This window comes from Misgurnus anguillicaudatus, chromosome 21 (genome assembly GCF_027580225.2).
Source record: "Misgurnus anguillicaudatus chromosome 21, ASM2758022v2, whole genome shotgun sequence".
NCBI classification, from domain to species: domain Eukaryota; kingdom Metazoa; phylum Chordata; class Actinopteri; order Cypriniformes; family Cobitidae; genus Misgurnus; species Misgurnus anguillicaudatus.
In genome coordinates, this window is record NC_073357.2 from 4,456,997 (window position 1) to 4,478,154 (window position 21,158).

The following is a 21,158-nucleotide window of genomic DNA, read 5'->3' on the forward strand; positions in this document are numbered from 1 at the left end:
GATCTCAATTTAAATCAATTATTTCAATTTATTTCAATTTCACTAGAATTTCTTCCAAAATTTGTCTTACATCCCACGTTACGTACAGCGTTTTCTGTCCTACAATAGTTTACAAAACGAAAAATAAAAATTGATGTTACTGCAGCTTTGGTTACCATTTAGGGTGGACCGGGGATGGTTGTAACATGGGATAGTTGTAAAAATTTCAATCTCTCCAATCAGGAGCAAGTTACAAATCACCTCATGCACTTCACATACATTTGTTATTGTATACTGAATTTCTTTTATTTAACAAAACCACATAAAACTAAACAAAAGAAACAGAACAATATGAATCTCCTCAGGGGCACCAGTTGATATTATCTTCTGGACCTTCTGATTCTTCCCCTATCCTGCTCTCTGTCACTGCAGATGTGGTGTCCTGGTAGCTTTTTTGTCACAGCATCTAGGTAAAAACATAAAAAACAAGATTTTTCAGTGCAAGATAACAATGGTGTAATGTATTTAAGTAAATGTATACTTGTAAATGTATGCAAAGGGACTTTGGGATAATGTTTTGTGTATGTTGCTTGCTCATGACTCGCTCCGCCCACAGTACATCTCCAAGAGCTTGGATTTATTCCTGAAGAATTGGTACAGCTGATCTATCTTTTATAAATCTGATAAAACTAAAAGCTTTTTGGATATATAAAGGATGCCATACTTCTGTATAGATATTTAAAAGGATATTTATCTATACAAATATGTATAGATATTTGAAGCGACAATGGTAAGAAAATAGGACAAAACAGTTGAGTAACCAATCCGTGAGAATGCCACGGAAAAGAAAGTCTGTGGCACGGCCACGGAAATATGCTGAGATCCGTGAGAATGCCACGGAAAAATTAGCAAAAAATTCTGTGACTATGCCACGGAAATTGGGTGTTAATATAAACACAGCAAAGTAATACTCTTCAGCCAATGGAAAACATCAAAACACAATGACCTGAAAGAAAAGTGAACATAAATATACAATAGTTATTAATCCAGAATTGATGGCTTCTGTTTTAATTTTTCTACTGTAAACTGTGTGCCCGTAAGCTACTAAGTTAGGCTAACCTTAGATGTGCGCGTCAAAATATCACATCGAAATAACTTGCGTTATAATTAACTAAACAATGTCAAATACATTTAAAACATAGCAATAAAATAAAGCATAAAACATTTTTATACAAGGTAAAGATGAATAAAAGATCTGCAGCTCACAGCTCAGTCAAACTGTCAGCAACAGTATAGTCACGTATTTGCGTGATATTGGGTTGAATAGTCATATCGAATTACTGACCGCAAAATTAACATTACTGTGAACTTATTTAACTTAACTCAGAATTTACCATAGAATCGAAAACTGAGGAGAACATCAGTGAAATCCAGAATGCTCACTTTTTGAAGTCACGAGGCGCCCGCCCGCAAATAGATGTGTTCGACTTCATGCCGCGCTGCAAGAAGAGGCGGATGACGTCAAAGTACCGTGAGAGCGATTCGAAATTAAACTTCTACGTGTGATTTCTCGACTCGCTCTCACGGCACATTGACGTCATCCGCTTGTCGGTTCTCGCAGCCCGCATGAAGTCGAACAATAGTAATAACACACAAAGACGATGTGTTAAAGCAAATAAAGACGAATAAAGTGCTTCTCCGAGCGAAGGACAGCTTCCAGACGGGACTGCAACTGGTTTGACATTAAATATTTGTTGTATTAAATTTGTTTTTATTAATTTGTTTTATTAAACATTTGTTTTATTAAAATAAACAGAAATATTGTGCACAGATTTTTAGATCTTCATCCGCGGGGTGTGTTCAATTATTTCTAAATAAACATGCATGCATGTCTACAAACATGCACATTTTGTTCTAAATGGACAGACCTTTATAAATATTAATTATGTTTTATTATAGTAAAAGTGTAGTAACCATGGTTTTTGATTTAACAACAACAATAAACATCAAATGGAAATTTTCCGCTAAGACAACCAAAGCTATATTAAAGTTTATTGTTTCTCTAAATAAACAACACAATTAATGTTTCTTCTAATTGTGTGATAAAAGCAGTGGCAGATGTTTTACAAAATACACAACAATGTTTGCACCACTACAATTTAAAGTTTCCGCGACATCTCTCGAGGTTTGGGCAAAAGTCCCACGATTAACATTCAGAACATAATGCATGGGATAGGCTAGACATAGCCTTGAATACCGCTCCGATAGTGTGGGTTTAGTGTGCTTTAAGAGCACTGCACTTTGCCAGTTTTAAGACATGGGACAGTCTTGCTCACGTTCACGTGCACGCGCTCTCAAGTGGTCAAGACTTCAAGTGTGGGTATTTGGACGCAGCCCTCATGCTGATGTTTGACGACCCCGCCCAGTCAGGTCAGCCTATAGGAGCAGCAGGAGTACAACAGTCCTAACTGAGTAACGCAGCCGCAAGGGCGGGCACTCACGCACTCACGGTGGTCTCAGCGGAGAACGCTGCTTTAATTTTAAAGGGTGAGTCAAAAACTCTGTTTATCTCATTTGACCTCTGTTTTGCGATCATCGGAAAATGTAAAACGTTTGTTGGTTTTTATGTGTGACTATTGTTTTCTTTGAGCAGGCCGTCTGTGGCAGTGTTTAACTTTTTTTCAAAGCCTTTCTGTGAGGGAAACGTGGGACAGTTATTGTTCCAAACAAGCGCGAATTTGCCGAATGGAATTAGGCATAACGTTACCTTGAATGAAAAAATACGTTCAGATTTCTGAGAATAAGGATGATCACACGAAAAATTGTGAATGCCTTTTATAGAGTATTAGCTTTATGCTTTGTCTTTGAAGTTGTTGAACATTTTAAATGCTTTTCGTATACAAACGGCGTTAGGATGTAATCCATATAGTGATTATATACAGGCTTTTATCGAGAAAACATTTTTACTTGCTTGTCTCTTAAGAATGTTTTACTGTGTTAAAACTAACGAGAGTGAATGCACTTAAAGGAACATATTGCATGAGCAAATGTTGTTTTACTATTCCTGTGAGATGGCATTCATGTTGTTTGTTTACTTTCCGTTATTACCAGTACAGGAAATGGGCTCCACGTAACATTATGGAACATTTCCGGACGCATATTTTTACTGATCTCAAAATGAGCTCTTTATTCTACTTGAGTGAATGCGATTCAGCCTTGCGCTGTTTTTTCCACGACTGAAAATCAAACTACTTCCTGTCAGTAAGAGCTGCTGAACAAGATGCTACAGATCAATACTGAACTGGGTTTATTAGAACACTTTAGATTTCAATCCAGATCTGCTACATACAATCCCACCCTTTCATCTTTATCTCTTTATCAGAACTCATTTGGTCTTTTCAATGTCATCCATATCTATATACATAAACAAGAGGTCTTGAGTTTTTTATGGCCGATACCGATATTAAGAAAGCTGTTTGGCCGATATGAGGGCGATATAACACACGTTATATTTCCAGACATATACATATTTACAAGACATAATTAATGTGGATTTGACATCTTATGGATATACACTAGTCAACAGTTGAAGTGGATCAAAACCTTTTCTAAAAGTTGTTCTAAAACCAATACCCTATACCTGTTCTTGTCTTAGGACAACTTTGATAAACGTTTTTGATCCACTTCAAATGTTGACTAATGTTGGGGGGCCCAGGGGGGCCGTGCCCCCCACAGATGACACAACGTGCCCCCCTAATCTTATGGTCAAAAAATTACATGCACTTACTCACTTTCAGTAGTATTAACCACAGAAAATGAACTACTGATTTTTACAACGGTAACTTAAAAAACGACCCTTAAAATTTAAATCAGATAATTTAACGCATTGTTATTTGTTACATTAAACGTAATAATATAAAGCATAATTATATGAAACAAAATAATATTTAGAATGAAACATCACAAAATTAGCCCCTGTAATCCTTTCTTAGACTCACCTAATTATTTATTCAAATACAACAGCCAATGGCCAAGTCTCCAGCAAGCACACCTTTCAATACATTTATATTTAGTTTTAGACGTTCTGTTTATTAAAATAAAAGAGTTTGGTTGTAGTATGGTACATAGTAGATATAAATGATATAAGATGATTGTACAGTAGGTGTACAGTATTGTAGGTTTATTTATCACTTGATCATTATTCCTTTGGCGTTTTTGTTTTAACTGTAGTTAAACCATGGTTAATTTTCGTACGGGGCAGCTGGTTATTGCTGGGTACTGTGCCTTCATCAGCTCATGTCTGAGAAAAATTTGCGCGCAAAAATCTAAATGAGAGGAAAGATTGAGTTCTTATGAGATTTTACTCCTGTGACCCGCTGCGATTATTTTAAGGCAGTGGTCACCAATCCTGGTCCTGGAGGGCCGGTGTCTCTGCAGAGTTTAGCTCCAACCCTAATCAAACACACCTGAAGCAGCTAGTTATGGTGCTTCAGGTGTGTTTGATTAGGGTTGGAGCTAAACTCTGCAGAGACACCGGCCCTCCAGGACCAGGATTGGTGACCACTGTTTTAAGGTAACATTAACGTTACCCGGTATGTTATTATTGCATTGTTGGTGGAACTGACTCATTACATTGTGTATGGGCGTGAGGTAACTTATGTGTTTTGTTGTCCTTGACCTTGACTGGACTTCTATTGGTTTATTTCAAATTAGTTTTTTCAGTCTGTGGCCGTTAATTTAATCTGAAGGCTGTAGCCTTCAAAGGTGGCATTTGTAGGGTGCATATGTCATCAAGACTGTCTTATTTCAGAATATTACCAATTATAAACTTGACTATTATTCTTAGTTATTCATAAATTGTTGTAATATGCTTATGACTTGCGAATGTAATGCTCAGTTAACGTTAATAATCCAGGCTTGTTTACGTATGAAACCTGCATATATGACCTCCAGAGGCAGCCTTTGGGTTGAGAAACGGCCAGTTTCTCACTTTATGAAGTGTGCCCCTCATGAAAACAAAATGCCCCCCCGTTCTGTATGTTCTGGCGACGGCCCTGACACACCTAACTTGTCAAATGTCTTAAAAATAGGCACCAGAGCAATGTTTGTGGTATAACCAGAATAATTGAATCTAGTCCTTTGAATTATTTGAAAATAATGCACACCCGCGGTGTAAAGGCCCTCCACTTCATGTCAGGCTGCATGTCACCTTGGGTGTGCATTATTTTCTTATAATTTAATGGCTCGTCGTCAATTATTCCTTGCATGTATGCGTATTGTTTTCTGTATTGTACACACGTTACTGGTCAGTACGGAATATACCTTAAACAAATCCAAGCAGCAATCAGAAGTTCCAGACACTTTAACAACTGCAGCTGTTCAAATGTCCAAATATTTTGCCTAGCATGAAGAGGCATGCCTGTTGAAGCAAGCTGATTCTCCCCTCGGTTTCTTTTTTTGTAAGTGTAGTTATGCATGCAGTGTACAGTACACAAGCAAATTGTAAAATGGAATATATGCAAAATGGTTTAATGATTGCTTTTTCTTTTGGATAATTTTTTTTTTTACAAATGTTTAGCCACTACAGGTGTGTAGATGGGTGCTTAAAACTGTTGTTTATGCACCATTAAACGGTCAACATTTTAGCTAGAAGAACATAACGTGGATTTACGATCAACCGAGTTCAGGTCTCTCTAGTTAATTTGCTTAAAGTGCAGTCATCAGGTTAAACCACCCAGTCACTCAAAGTAAAGAAAAATAATGTAACTAGATTTTCCTTAAAATATAATTATAAATATGCTAGTAAGGCTTCTGGAGTCTTTTTGTAGTCCTGCCTCTAAAAAAACGGCATAACTGGAAGTGACGTCCCCAGAGTTAGGCTACATTTTGCTGAAAGGATGGCTAAATAGCTATGCATGGTAGCCCCTAGCATAAAGTTAGCTGGTTTCACAGCAACGCCACGGTCCCTGTACTACTGAGTGCGTTTACATGCACAGTCTTACGCCGATTTTGCTTAATAAACTGATAACACGTGGGGTCATGTAAACGCGTAAAACGGTTTTCTTTAATCGCGGAAAGCCCATGAACGTCGTAAGCAAAAACCGATCGGCAGCACAGGAAGTTTATTGCTTATTACGCCGATTTCGCGTGGCATGTAAACACCTTTACTGGCTTTCTCACGGTTTTGTCTATGTGCGCATCTCTCCGCGTATGAAAGAACAACGTCACACGCTGAAGTAAACGCAAAGTAACGTATAAAAGTCTCCGCTTGCCTAAAGCAGTTGGCAGAGAAACTGTTAAAATAGAAGCTCATGTTACATTTACAGGTTCTGCAGACCCGAGAAGAGATACAACTGCACAGCTTAAGACGGATATGCCGTTGGCTTTTTGATCGTCTATTATGTACTATAGGTGGTGACGTCACTGCCTGCGAGAAAACGGATAATTCATCAAGTCCCATGTAAACGCAGTTGTCTGCATAGCCGGCTTACTGATTTGCATGTAAACACATGAAAACGGTTTTCTATAATAAGCAGATTTTTGATAGTTATCCACTTATTCTGTGCATGTAAACGTACTCACTGTTGAGTCGGCCAGCCTATAGATGGCTCCTCAGCGAAAACGTAATGATTGCAGTTCACCTGCTGGCCTTTATACCCACCTGGTGGGGTGGAGTCAGCAGATGCAAATACTGCATGCCAACATTCATTGGCTCTTTACATACAAATCGAAGCTGATTGGTTGCTCTATGTGAGTTCCCAATTTATCGGTTCACCTTTAGAGAAACGTCTCTGTTACGAATGTTTAGTGACATACACTGGTTTAGTCGTACTAACTTTTCAGTGGCTTTCTGTGTTTCACTACTTACTTTTTGTTGGTGCTTTTGATCTGTGCAGGCTTTTTATAAGGTTGGACAAACATGAAGCACTTTAAAAAAATGAGTGCTACAAAGTGAGACAAGTGCAGCAATATTCTCAATAATTAATGAAAGGAGATAAATATGCTTTGTGCATAATATCATATAAGTGCTGTAGATCCAGAAGCAAAGCAAACCTGGAGGACTTGTATTTTACCATTTTTAAGTTTAAAACTATTATCATGCCATTAAAACCTCATGGTTTTAATTTTATTTCAGCAAAGCACACACAGTACTCGGCAGACAGTAGATGGTAAAAAGTATTAGACAGTGGTGGCTGGATTGCTTGTGGTACACTTTAGACTTTAAATTGCAAATGTAAATATTCAAATGCACACAAATATTTAAATATGTGGTCTTTTTCAAACAAATGCTAATTTAAAAGTAAAGGGCTGTTTTGTTACTGCACAGATAAAGCAAATACAGCTTTTTATATCACAGAAATAATAGTTGCAACAGCTAAACTTACCATTTACTTATCTCAAGTTGTTCCAAACCTGTATAAATGAATTTGTTCTGAACACAAAGAAAGCTATTTTGAAGAATGTTTGTAACAAAACAGATCAGGGGCACCTTCACTTTCATGGTATTATTTTTAAATCAAGTGCCCCTTGATCTGCTTTCTTACAAACAGTGTTCAAAACATCTTACTTTGTGTTTAGCAGAACAAAATAATTTTTAAAGGTTTGGATTGGAACAATTTGGGGCTGAGTAAATGATGACAAAGTTTTCAGTTTTTGGTAAACTATCCCTTTTGATCTATGTTTCACAAAATCCTGTCATTTTGGACCATTTTTCCATGAAAATAATTTTGGATACAAGTATAGAATTCATAGAAGCATTTCTTAAATCAAAATGATACATTTTGGCAGTTCATTATGTCATTAAAATGTTTTTGATCATTTATTCATTCATTGTTTGATTTACTCCTTTGCCTTCACAGGAACATGATTCCAGTGACAGAATTCCGACAGTTTACAGAACAGCAGCCGGCGTTCCGGGTTCTAAAACCATGGTGGGATGTGTTTACAGACTACTTGTCTGTGATTATGCTCATGATAGGCGTGTTTGGGTGCACTCTGCAGGTAGATATTACATTTCTTCTACTTTGTGGTGTTGCTAAGGCTCCACAGTCTTAAACCATATAGTAATATGAACTGACACATTAAAACAAATATGACAAGAACGTTTTTAAGCACATTTAAAAACAGCAATGGAGTTATAAATGACTTTACAACATAGATGGATTTCTTCCACCTCTTAGTATGAACAGGCCACTGTTGGGTATCGCTATCTGTTGAGACTCATAAACTTGTGGGTGGAGTTTTAAGCACCATGGATGCCTTTCAGTTTGAGTTCCTGTAAATCATCCTATTTATATTTAGTTTCAACAAACAACATTTACAGGAACCCTTTTAGGGTGGGAATATCCCCCCCAGAGGTGTGCTTAAAACCAGTGGATCTCAACTCTGTTCATTTTGCACATTTTGTATGTCTCTCTTATCTGCCAGCCACAGATCAGTTCATGAAGATCTCTTCTAATGAGCTGATGATTTGAATAAAGGAGACATATAAAATGTGCAGAGCAGTGGGCCTCCAGGAATAGCGTTGAGAAACACTGCTTATGTCATAGTTGTTTGATGTATTGATATTTGTACATTGAGTTGTTGGAGGTTCATTATGATCCCAGTGAAAGCAGTGATTATTATCCTAATTAATACTTTTTACTGAAACCATTGTTTAGTCCCTTGGTTCAATGAGAGGAATTAACATGGTTTTTGCTAAATGACCATGCTGGTCTTATGGCACTTTTGAGTAGCCCCGTTGTACATAATGTACATTTTATTAGCCACTTGGGGCTACTGTGCCTCACAATCACTTTACTGCAGAGAGGCTGTGTCCAAAGCTGCTAATGCTTTCTTTTGGAGGCCTCACTCAGCAACCAGGCGGTTGTATTCTGTCACACTTTAGTGCTGTACAGAAGTCTTGCACTTCTTTTTCCCTCTCTCTTGCTAATTAGTTTTTATTACCTTGCCAGAAAAGCACGTAAATTGAATGCAAACACATGGTGTAATTACCAGACAAACTAAAAATCTTTTACAGGAAAGAGTAGAATCTTGTATTGAATCCAGTACAAGACTTAAAGCCCTATTGTTTTTGCTCCGTTTATTAGGGCCGGGCACCAAGGAGCAGGCAAGCAGCCTGCACCATAGGTGCAAAGCTCTATTGTTTTTCACTGTTGATAATGCTGCTAGCATTGATGTGGCCATAAAAAAGCTACAATTTATTAACAAAATACAGCCACACTTGAGAGCACCTTCCACCAGGGTCCATCGTGCAAACTGACTTTAGTATCCGAACGGACGCTCCTGCGCACTGTGCGCAGATGGTTGTAGGTCAGGTGACGTGCGGCCCGGAATCGTGGAATCGATATTTTAATTTTATAACAAGGATCCGATTCCTTTCTTGTGGATCTGATTCCAGAATTGGAATTGAAATTCGATTCCCAACCCTACTCCCAGTTGAGCTGTTATCATGCATCTGTCTATCAAAGATTAAGCATGTCAGGAAGAGACTCAAAGCACACCGCAAACTGTGCCTGAGAAATGGTCACGTACAAGTGAGGGGTGTACAGTCCCTCATTTTCAGAGATGTTTGACGAAATTCTACAGGAAAGCGCCCCGCTCCGTAGCTGTGTAGCACAACAAATAGATACTTGCTTATATCTAGGTAAAATATCCATTGCTGAAAGCGACAATCCCCTTGACTACAGGTGCATGAACAAAGACCGCGTTCCGGTCTTCTATTTTATTTAATTTTATTTTTTGCTGCATAAATTCCTAAATTAATACCCAAATGCTGTTGAAATAGTATAGCAGCAATAATAATTTAACAATTACAGGTAACATGATTAAGATTACATAGAAAATCTAGCAAACACGTAAAACACTGATTAATTGTGACATTACAAAAGTGACTTTAATATAGAAGGCTAATATATATTGGTATTGATAACTGCATTACCAGGATGCTTTTACTACTAAATAGGCAATGTTTTAAAAAATACAACAAAAACATACCATCAGCATTGTCGTATTCCACAGCAGCATGGACCACAAGGATGTTTGTCGAATGTCCATTCACCAGCGCATGCGCACATACACCATCAAACACACTTTGACAGACAGCTCGGTGTCTCCATCAATAATAAACACACTTGTCATGACACGTCTTGTGTTTTTGGCACTTTCGCCATGTTTAAGCAAGGTACGTCTGGCACTTAAAATATTTGATTCCGCCATTAACGCCGTTTTACAGGATTTACAGTAAACACAGTAAGTTACATTTTCATAGCGGAGACACTCGAAATCTTTAAGCCACTCTCTCTGACAGGTTTAACATCAACTCGTATTTTCCGGTGGTGGAGTTACATTTGAATCCGGATCGTCGTCAAAAAATAAAGTAATAACCTTGGCTGTAATCAGCTCGCTCTCGTCATGCTCGCGACGCGTTCGTCTTTTCACATTTCCGCGCTTCACGGCAACAAGGAATGACTGACGCTCATATTAGCCAATCTGCGGTCTTTATTAAACGCAAGAACTTAATGGTGAAGTTTGATTGGTTATGTATTGTTGGAGAGAACATTGAACCTGGGACAGCGCCAGCGCGCAGGATCACAATCAACTCGCGTCACAACAAAATGGGCAGTCGCACAAATGCTCCCAAATATATTTTAAGGTCGCACAGATTAAATTTCGGTCGCATATGCGACCATAATGGTCGCATTTTCGTGCCCTGCTATTTAATAAACTGAGCATATTCATCTGTCAATATGAAACGCGACTTGGCCATTCTAATTAATGATCGGAAGAACGCGTATCGACCACCGTTACTGTAAAATATGCATGTATGTCCATTTAAACTCAATTTTAGTCAAATGTGGATTATATCATTACACTGGCAAGAATATGGTTACATGTAAAGATGCCGTACCAAGTATGACAACCCTACATTCAACTGCTTTTGAAAAACTGTTTTTTTTTTTCACTTCCTGAAGAGTAATCGGTTTGGACATATGTACGTTTCATCGGGCAGCGACGATATTCCATCTCTTATTTTTCAAAATATTGATGCATTTACCAAAGAAAGGGCCACATTAGTTTATTTTTGAAGTGTCCTGAAACACCAAAATTGTTGGGTGTCTTTGTGTAAGGTCTACTGAGACAGTGTACACAACTCAATGTTGACAAAAGTGATTGTTTTGCAATACAAATTTTAGTGAACTAAATAACCACTGAATTGGTTAAAATAGTATGCAGCATAAAATATGATTTTCTTTTTTTATAATTTGACGTCCCATTGTGAAATGTTTAAGAACCACTGCTTTAAACTGAGATGAAAATGTATCTCCCTCTCTCATGTCTAGTGCAAGGATCTATCATTTCCTGTCTGAGTCACAACACTGATGTCAGAGCACCAAAATAGTCAGAAGGGATGCTCCTCCTTAGATATACTGTTTCAGGCAACAGTGTTGTGCAGTTGTAATGGGGTGCTTTCGACAAGTCTCATCTGCTAAGTTTACCTGCTGGGTTCATTTGTTTAATCTTTAAAGTTTCAGATTCATAACTTTTCTCATGTTTTAATGTAAAAATGCATTCAAATGAATATTAATATTAAGAAAAGGCATATATGATTATGACTTTAAAGGATTAGTCCACTTTCATTAGAAAATTTTCTTGATCATTTACTCACCCCCATGTCATCAAAGATGTTTCTTTCTTTCTTCAGTCAAAGAGGTTTTTTTAGAAAACATTCCAGGATTTTTCTCCATACTGTGGACCTCAATGATTTAAAGGTCTAAATTGCAGTTTCAATGATCCCAACCGAGACATCAGGGTCTTATCTAGTGAAACGATTATCACCCCCCCCCCCCCCCAAAAAAAAGTACCACATCTTATCGTGCGCGACCTTACGTATTACGTAATCACATCGAAAGGTCACACATGACGTATGCGAAACTGCCGCTCCTGTGTTTACAAGTGTGGAGAAGGAGAACCGTTCAGACGTTGTTGTATGTGGAGTGACACTAATTACTGTCTTTGTGTCAGTTTATTCTTTAAAATGGTTCGTACCTGTGCTTTTTGCATATGTTATTACATGACCTTTCCATGTGATTACATAATACGTAAGGTCGCACATGCGCATCCCAGGGCTAGCGTAAGATAAACGGTTGGAAAAGGTTGAAAATAACTTTTTTTCTTTTCAAAAATGACGATCGTTTCACTAGAAAGACCCTGATTCCTCATTTGGGATCATTTAGATGAGGGGTCTTCAACGTTTTTTGGGGCAGGGACTAGGGTTGTGCCAATAGATGATAGTATCGTGTATCGACGACCGTCAGACATATCGCCAATAGCAGGCTTTCATGACGATAGTTGCCTATTATTATCATCAATGTTTAAAATTAAGATGCGCATTGCATGCTTTTCCTCGCATTAGAGGGTTTGTGGACTTTGCACAAGAGACCTTAGACGTTTGTTGAGACACGCGATCAGCGGAGGCTCACATTGCGGACCAAAACGGGACTGGACTTTTGTGCGCGTCATGGATTCTTGCACGGACCTTAATGCACGCAACATGAATTCCTTCTAGCATCTGAACTTGTAATACGCATGATTCGGATTCTTCCTTGCACATGTGCTTGTAATATGCACAGCTCTGAAATTTCCTTGCACTGGAGAGGTTGTTAGGTGCGCAGGGGTTTAAAACCAGCGAGTGTGTTGTTCCCGCTCCCTGGCAGGCAGGACATTTCTGAGCGCCTGTGCTTTAATGACGCGCTCAGATTAATGGCATCAGTTTTTAGAAGGTCATGGCCATGACAGTGTTGCCCTTGCTTCTTTTTTGTCCACCAATCAAGTGACTTGCCCAACACTAGCAGGGACCCCTTAGATGAGAGAGCCATGGAGCAGGGACCCCCTGATACTAAATGTGTAAAACAAAGATATTTAATAAGCAGTAAGGTACAAGAGGCTGCTTTTTCCATATTAGGCACAACGCAAAGTTGAGTAAAGTACAACTATTGACCAATCAGAATAAAGGACTGCAACTGTTTAATAAATAGAAACAAACAATATTGTCACACAGCCATACTTTGTTAAGACAGTACATTTGCACTATTATGCTGTTTTTACACATGCATCATTTTCTGTTTTGTTTTTTTATTTTGTTAAAGTAGATTTAGTTTCATTATTATTTTAAGGTAATTGCAGTGTAATACATTTTCATTTTAATGTGAGATGAACAGTAAAATGAAGGTACACATTTACCTGAACCTAGTCTTTCTGTTTGCACCATCACAGTGCGTTTCATTGATTTTTAAATGTGACCGATAGTTTTGTTACAGTTTATGCTGCAGACGCGGTGTGGTGTCATTTGCCTGTCTGTAAGATTTACCATGATGCTTTTTCTGTCGCCACTGCTGCTTCCTGAGTGGACATTTATAATCTTCAGATATTTTGTCCGCTGGCTAAACTTGCACTGAACACGCGCCTTCAATAAACCTATGCAGCAACGCACATGTGCAACTAAAGGGGAACATGTAACGTTTTGTACATATGTTTTACGTTTTAACAACAAATTGCTTGTTATTAGACATAGGGGTGGCAGTGGCTCAGTGGTTCATGTAGGTTGTCTACAAATCGGAAGGTTGGTGGTTCAATCCCTGGTTCCACCTGACCAAGTGTCAAGGTGTCCTTGAGCAAGACACCTAACCCCAGCTGCTCCCAACGAGCTGGATGGCGCCTTGCATGGCTGACACCGCCATCGGTGTATGAATGTAGGAGTGAATGTGAGGCAAATTGTAAATCGCTTTGGATGGCCATTGGTCTATGATTGCGCTATATAAATGCAGTCCATTTACGATTAGACATCATTTGGCGGACCCACTGCAGTCCCTGGTTAAAGACCCAGGGTTTAGAGCCCTTTGAAAATGCAATTTGGACCTTTAAACCATTTGAGTTCCATTCAAGTCCATTATATGGACTATATCTTGATATGTTTTCCTTAAAAAAAAAAATGTCTATTCGAGTGAAGAAGGAAAGACAAGCATCTTGGATGACACGGGGGTTAATAAGTTATCATGAGATTTTCTTATGAAAGTGGACTAATCCTTTTAATATGTTTCAGTTGTATTGTGCTGATATTAATAACTGCACTGTTGTATCCTTCCAGGTAATGCAAGACAAAATCATATGCCTTCCTCAAAGGACAAATCAGACGGAGCTGATGAACCCATCTGTTCCCTTAACTCCTGTGTCCTCAGTGACTGTTAGAGAGCTGAAAGGACTGAAGACCAACTTGGATATCCAGCAATACAGCTACATAAATCAGATGTGTTATGAAAAGGCACTGCATTGGTATGCCAAGTACTTTCCTTACCTGGTTCTCATACATACCATCATTTTCATGGTGTGTAGCAATTTCTGGTTTAAATTTCCTGGCTCTAGCTCGAAAATTGAGCACTTTATATCCATCCTGGGCAAGTGCTTTGACTCTCCATGGACTACAAGAGCTTTGTCTGAAGTTTCGGGGGAAAACCCTGAAGAGAAAGACAACAAAAAGAACAGTGCTAGTAGGTCAGACCTCAATATTCCAGCTACTGAGGGCAACTTGGAGATGACTCAATCTCTCAGATCCATTCCTGAAAAAATAGTAGTCGACAAGCCAGCTCCAAGCGTCCTTGACAAGAAAGAGGGCGAGCAAGCCAAAGCCTTGTTTGAGAAGGTCAAAAAATTTCGCCTTCATGTCGAGGAGGGTGATATATTGTACATGATGTATGTCCGTCAGACCGTTGTAAAAGTATTCAAGTTTATCCTTATAATTGCTTACAGCAGTGTGCTGGTGTCAAAGGTTAAGTTTACTGTAAGATGTACCGTGGACACACAGGAAATGACGGGTTACCAGCATTTCTTTTGCAATCACACAACGGCCCACTTGTTCTCTAAACTTTCCTACTGTTACTTGTGTTTTGTGATCGTTTATGGACTCACATGCCTTTATACGTCCTATTGGCTGTTCTATCGATCTCTAAAAGAGTACTCGTTTGAATATGTAAGACAAGAGACTGGAATTGATGACATACCAGATGTGAAAAATGATTTTGCTTTCATGTTACATATGATTGATCAGTATGATCCCTTGTACTCCAAGAGGTTTGCCGTGTTTCTGTCCGAGGTCAGTGAAAACAAACTTAAACAGCTTAACCTCAACCACGAGTGGACAGCTGACAAGCTCAGACAGAAGCTGCTGACGAATAGCAACAACAGGCTTGAGCTTCAGCTCTTTATGCTTTCTGGTCTCCCAGATACCATCTTTGAGGTAACAGAGCTGCAGTCTTTGAAGCTGGAGATCATTAATAATGTTACCATACCAGCAGCCATTGCCCAGCTTGAGGATCTCCAGGAGCTTTCGCTGTACCAGTGCTCCCTCAAGATCCACAGTGCAGCCACCTCGTTCCTCAAAGAGAACTTGAAGGTGTTGCGAGTGAAGTTTGATGATATGCGCGAACTTCCACAGTGGTTGTACGTGTTGCGGAGCTTGGAGGAACTCCATCTGATTGGAGCTTTGAGTTCTGATGCATCAAAGAATGTAACGCTAGACTCTCTGCGAGAGCTTAAATCGTTAAAGATCCTGACACTGAGGAGTAACTTTACCAAGATCCCTCAGTCTATTGTAGACGTTGCCAGCCATCTACAGCGTCTCTGTATTTGCAATGATGGCACCAAGCTGGTCATGCTGAACAACCTGAAAAAGATGGTGAATCTCATAGAACTCGAGTTGGTGCACTGCGACCTGGAACGAATACCACATGCCATTTTCAGCCTAAGTAATTTGCAGACATTAGATCTGAAGGAGAACAATATACGTTCCATTGAAGAAATTATCAGCTTCCAGCACCTCCGTAAACTGATCTGTTTGAAGCTTTGGCACAATAGCATCACCTTTATACCTGAACACATCAAAAAGCTTGGCAGCTTGGAGCGCCTCTACCTTAGTCACAATAAGATTGAGGTCTTGCCATCACACTTGTTCCTCTGCAACAAACTGCGCTACCTCGATCTTTCGAACAATGACATCCGCTTCATCCCACCTGAGGTAGGAGTTCTTCAGAGCCTTCAATACTTCTCTGTTAGTTGTAACAAAATCGAAAATATTCCGGACGAACTCTTCTTCTGTAAGAAGCTAAAAACTCTCAAGCTTGGCAGGAATGCGCTGTCCATCCTCTCACCAAAGATTTCTTACCTAAGTGCACTGACTCACTTGGAGTTAAAGAGCAATCACTTTGAGTCCTTGCCAGCTGAACTAGGCTGTTGTCGATCCTTGAAGCGGAGTGGACTTGTGGTAGAAGATGCGCTGTTTGAGACGCTGCCCTCTGACATCAGGGAACAGATGCAAACAGAGTGATATTCCATTGCTTCGCCTTAATTCCAAATGTTTCAGTCTTGCTCCTTAAAGGGACACTCCACTTTTACTGCTTTGGAGTCCATTCAGCTGATCTCTGGGTCTGGTGCTAGCACTTTTGGCATAGATAAGCACAATCCATTGAATCTGATTAGACCATTAGCATCGTGCTCAAAAAAACCAAAGAGTTTCGATATTTTTCCTATTTAAAACTTGACTCTTCTGTAATTGCATTGTATACTAAGACAAGGCAGATACGACTAGGAACTATATTCAGTCCGGCGTAATAATCAAGGAATTTGCTGCTGTAACGGTGCTTTCACACGGGGCAAAGCGTTAACGCCTAACAGAAGGCTTGTCTGAAGCGTGGCCAACAGCCAATCACAGTGGCCGCAATACATGCTCTGGTCTTCCATAAGTGTAATTGGCTAGCTCAGTTTAGGTTATTAGCATAAGGCGATCTGATTGGCTGACGCACGCGTTGCCGCTTGAAAAGTTGAGAAATGTTCAACTTCTGTCGCGAGCCATGGCAGTGACGTGGCGCAGATGGATCCACAATTCAGTTCGGCAACGCATGATGTCACCCATTTAAAGGTAATAGGAAGCCTTAACGCTTACGCCCTGTGTGAATGCACCGTAAAATGGCTGCAGGGGGTGCATGATATAACGCAGCAGCCGGAAATAATCCCCTTAGTAACTTTCAATAGCATGGGACTATTTTCGAACACGGTGTAATATCATTGCGCCTCTTACAGCCAGCAAAGTCCTTGATTATTATGCCAGAATGAGAGTTTAGTTCGATGCTAAATTGTCTAATCAGATTCAATGGATTGTGCTGAGCTATGCTGGGGGTGGTACCGCCGGACCCGGGGATCGGCTGAATGGATTCCAAAACGGTAAAAATCATATGTTTAACTCTAGGGGAGTAATTTTTTCAAATAAAGTGGATTGTCCCTTTAAAGAGTAGTTTATCTGTATTGGTGAGTACCTGCAATTTCATATTCAGATCTGGACTTATGCTTGGCCTTTTATGCATAAAAGTTTGAAATATTTAGGGATGATCATCTTTTAATGCCCTACATTGTATATTATGATAGGAAGCTGAGTAAAAATACAAGTTTAGTTTATTTTGATCTGAATGTTTTATTACCTGTCAATCACAAAAGTATTTACACAGGATTCATATAAACACTGGGATTTACTACAGTTCCAATGTTTGCTTTCATGGCTTATAACTGACATTTGCTTTCCCAATCCCCTTTAGCTCAAATATTGTACTACATGTTTTTGCACTGGCGTTTTCATTATTAGAATTTGCACTAGAAATATCACCATTCCTCTTTTTACATTTTTATGTGGGACTTAATGTTTCATTGAAGTATGTGTGATAGGAAAACATAGTTTATATAATTGTTTATACTAGTAGTTTTTTTTACTGCGTAACCAAGAAATATGAAGCTTTTAGAAAATGGTGACCGCAGGAACCTTATGCATGTCCTCTCAGGTTGACTTCACTTTCGTTGCAACGCTGACTTTAATGTTAAACTGGTTTGAGAACTGTAGCTGTAGATCATGTCTAGATAAAGCAAACTGCCTTGTAACTGTTTTGAACCTCTTGTACCAGCTTCAGCTTCAGTAAGTGTTTCCAAAACATAAGGGGCCTTTATTGTAATAAAAGATAATAATTTAAGCCAGAAATATACATTTTTAATAGTACACAGATTTTCCAGTATTTATTGAGTCATTTAAAAAAAATCCAATAATACACTAAAATAAAAGCGTTATCATCTAATATTAGCAGCAGTGTTTGTCAACTAATATAGCTTACATTGTACAAGGTCATTATTTAAATGTGATGTATATTGGAAAACATTTTGAAGAAACCATATATTAAGTGAAATAAGACATGCTTATGGAAGTAATATTCGGTGATGTTCTGTAATGTTCTTATGCAACAAATATAAAAAATAGCTTTATTATTATTACCTTTATTATACAACTGTGTGTTTTGTCTTGAGGTCATGTTCATGGTAACTAATGTTGTCTCTAATCTGATCTTGCATCTCATGTAGTAAGATCAGGATGTGGCCTTTCTTTACATACTGCCCTTCATACTCCTCTTTCATAACAAACAAGTATTGAGTCAGGTTTTCTCTTATATATTACAATTGTATTGGAATTCATACATGTGTTTGCCAGAAGTATTTTAGTAGTATTATCTATGCAAATCTTTGAAGCTTTTGTCATTTTGTTTTTACAGTAGGTTTTTGTTAAGGAAGCTTTGTTTTGGTCTTTTAAGCCATAATAGCATTAATGCCAAAGTGTATCAGGTATGTTTTTTTATTATCTGCATAAATTAAAAATATTATTAGATAAACAAAGTGCTGGCATAATTTAGTACTACTTATGCCTTTTCTGTTTTTTATTATTTACAGGTTTTATTGTGTAAAACAGCATAAATAAAATGATTTTTTTCTTTGTACCTGCTGTTGCTTCAAGTAAATGTGTCATAATAATATTCGGGGAGCATTATACAGTATGTAAGGAATAATTGACGAAGGGCCATTGAATTATAAGAAAATATTGCACACCCAAGGTGCAATTCACGTCGTCACGTTACACCGCAGATGTGCATCATTTTTTTTAATAATTCAAAGGACCGGAGTCAATTATTTCTCTTATACCACGTTACCACAAACATTGCTCTGCTGCCCATTTTTAAGACATTTGACAAGTTAGGTGTGCGGTTATCATAAATTAATGCATACCCATGGAACATTTCTCAGCCAATCAGAAAACAGCATTCAAAAGACCCGTGGTATAAATGCTAATAATCAACAGAAATGTGTGTGTGTATTAGAGGAAATGTAGTTTATGAAGAAGTTAATATGGGAGATTTGTTATTAGAACAGACCTTCCTACACAAAACATGTCGTTGTAAACGGACCCTTAATTTGGACTGATTTTATATGGCAACGGTGTAAAGTTATTATGCCATCCGTTTACATGACACTGGCTTTCTGAAAACGCATAGTTTTAAAGACGGGCTTCAAAGTTTTTGAAACAAATGCCTTGTCTCTGTGTAAACTGCAAAATTGTGAACCTGGGATGTTATGTGAATGCCTATAGACCAGTGCTTCTCAATTATTTTCTGTCACGCCCCCCCTAGGAAGAAGTAAACAGTTCGTGCCCCCCCAACTCTCCGCCGCGACTGTAAATAGTATAATTTGGCTATAAAATTACACATCTGCCAGACATTGTATCCTTATTAACATTAAAGAAAAATAAATATCGATCAACTTACAACAAAGAATAACTTTATTAACATTGTTTTTTAGTCTGTAACAGAAAAGACTTAAAATGCATCAATTTGCCTAAAATAAAAAAGAATCAATCCTTATTTAAAGTATAATATTTTTTGACTATTTGATACTGAAAATTTTTATTAAATATAATCAATAAAAAGTAATAAAAACTCAAGCGGCTTATCAGCGTGATTGGGGTGTAATGTCTTTAAGTGACGGTGCAAAAACAATCACTTTCTGAAAAGTATTTTCCCTGGGGTCTCAATTATCATTGATCTAAACAAAACTACTTGATGCTTAGGCCATCTTTGTTGTTTGAAATTATCGCTCTTTATAAGAACATGTATGTGCGCAGACTGGGTGTGCCTCAAGTCTTGAAAAGTGAAGCCGCTGTCTCTTTGATCGCCCCCTGGTGGCTGGCTGCAGTACAAGTCATTAACCCCCGCCCTCTCCATTCAAACGTATGGGACTCCACTCTAAATAAATAAAAATATTTAAACTTCCAATAAAAGTTTCCGAAAGATGGTTTTGATCCTTTCAAGTTGTTATCACGCTGATATATGTTCAAGTGTTCATTTTTGTGATAAGTTTCATTTTAGCTAGTAATTTGATGCTATAGAATGGGGCGTGTCTTATGATTGGCGTGGTTGAATTGGTCGTGCGGAAGTTTGATACCGCGGCTCTGCCTCCACAGACGGTTCCTTCTGCGCATGCCTTGGCTCCAAACTGACGTTGGTCGGACATTTTTGCCTTCAATTCATTTCACGTCGCATCGTCCATCTTTTTTTACAGTCTATGGCGCAGACGTGAAGTGTTTCTTTATAAGGTAGCAATAGTACCACCAAGTAGGGGTCAGATAGTGTTTGTTTAATCACATGATCAGCTGTGAGTGATTTGGCTTTTGATAGATGACACATGGCCTAGCCCAGATGAAACATATTCATAACTTAATCCTTTTTAAGAAGAATTACAAAGGCCCTACATGTATTTGTGTGATAGACAACCCTGCTGGAAAACCAATAAAACCATTACAGAAAATTCTAATGGTTTTATTGAGAATTTTATTGGTTATAATGGAATATGACCCAAAACACTCTACAGTGTATTGGTCTTTGTTGGTCTCTAATAGTATCTATTGGTTCTATGTATTGGTTCTAATGGAATATGGCCAAAACACACTACAGTGTAGTGGTTTTAATGGTAAAAGCTAATGATTCCTATTGGTATTTTAATGGAAGCCATTAGAATTTTCTGTAATGGTTTTATTGGTTTTTTTTTCAGCAGGGAACATACTTCTTTTAATCTAAGACTTAAATGTTCATCAAAAAAGATGGTACCCTTGAAAGGCAAACATCTCATTCCTGTAGTTTGTTTTCCAAAGGATGCCAAGTCCTTGTGTCCCTATAGAGAACAGCCGGATGCCATAACAACAGCAAAACAGTACAAATACACCAATGCTCCTGCTCTATATTTAGTTAAAGCCTTAGCAGTGTTGTTGT

The 21,158-nt window shown here is 38.4% G+C and overlaps 1 protein-coding gene across 1 annotated transcript; it reads left to right on the plus strand.

Annotated features, from left to right (window-relative positions):
• The first annotated feature begins 2,303 nt into the window (after nucleotides 1-2,303).
• On the plus strand, nucleotides 2,304-16,424 carry lrrc8c (leucine rich repeat containing 8 VRAC subunit C). Its single transcript, XM_055175091.2, has 3 exons — nucleotides 2,304-2,526; nucleotides 7,839-7,980; nucleotides 14,126-16,424. Exons 2-3 carry the CDS (start codon nucleotides 7,843-7,845, stop codon nucleotides 16,355-16,357), a joined length of 2,370 nt encoding a protein of 789 aa, XP_055031066.1. The 5' UTR covers nucleotides 2,304-2,526; nucleotides 7,839-7,842; the 3' UTR covers nucleotides 16,358-16,424.
• The last annotated feature ends 4,734 nt before the right edge of the window (nucleotides 16,425-21,158 follow it).

What these genes read in the sequence shown, in the direction of transcription:
- lrrc8c (XM_055175091.2), top strand. Translation starts at nt 7,843, where the DNA reads ATGATTCCAGTGACAGAATTCCGACAGTTTACAGAACAGCAGCCGGCG. An exon ending in TGTTTGGGTGCACTCTGCAG is followed by an intron (nt 7,981 to 14,125) that starts GTAGATATTACA and finishes GTATCCTTCCAG; the next exon opens with GTAATGCAAGACAAAATCAT.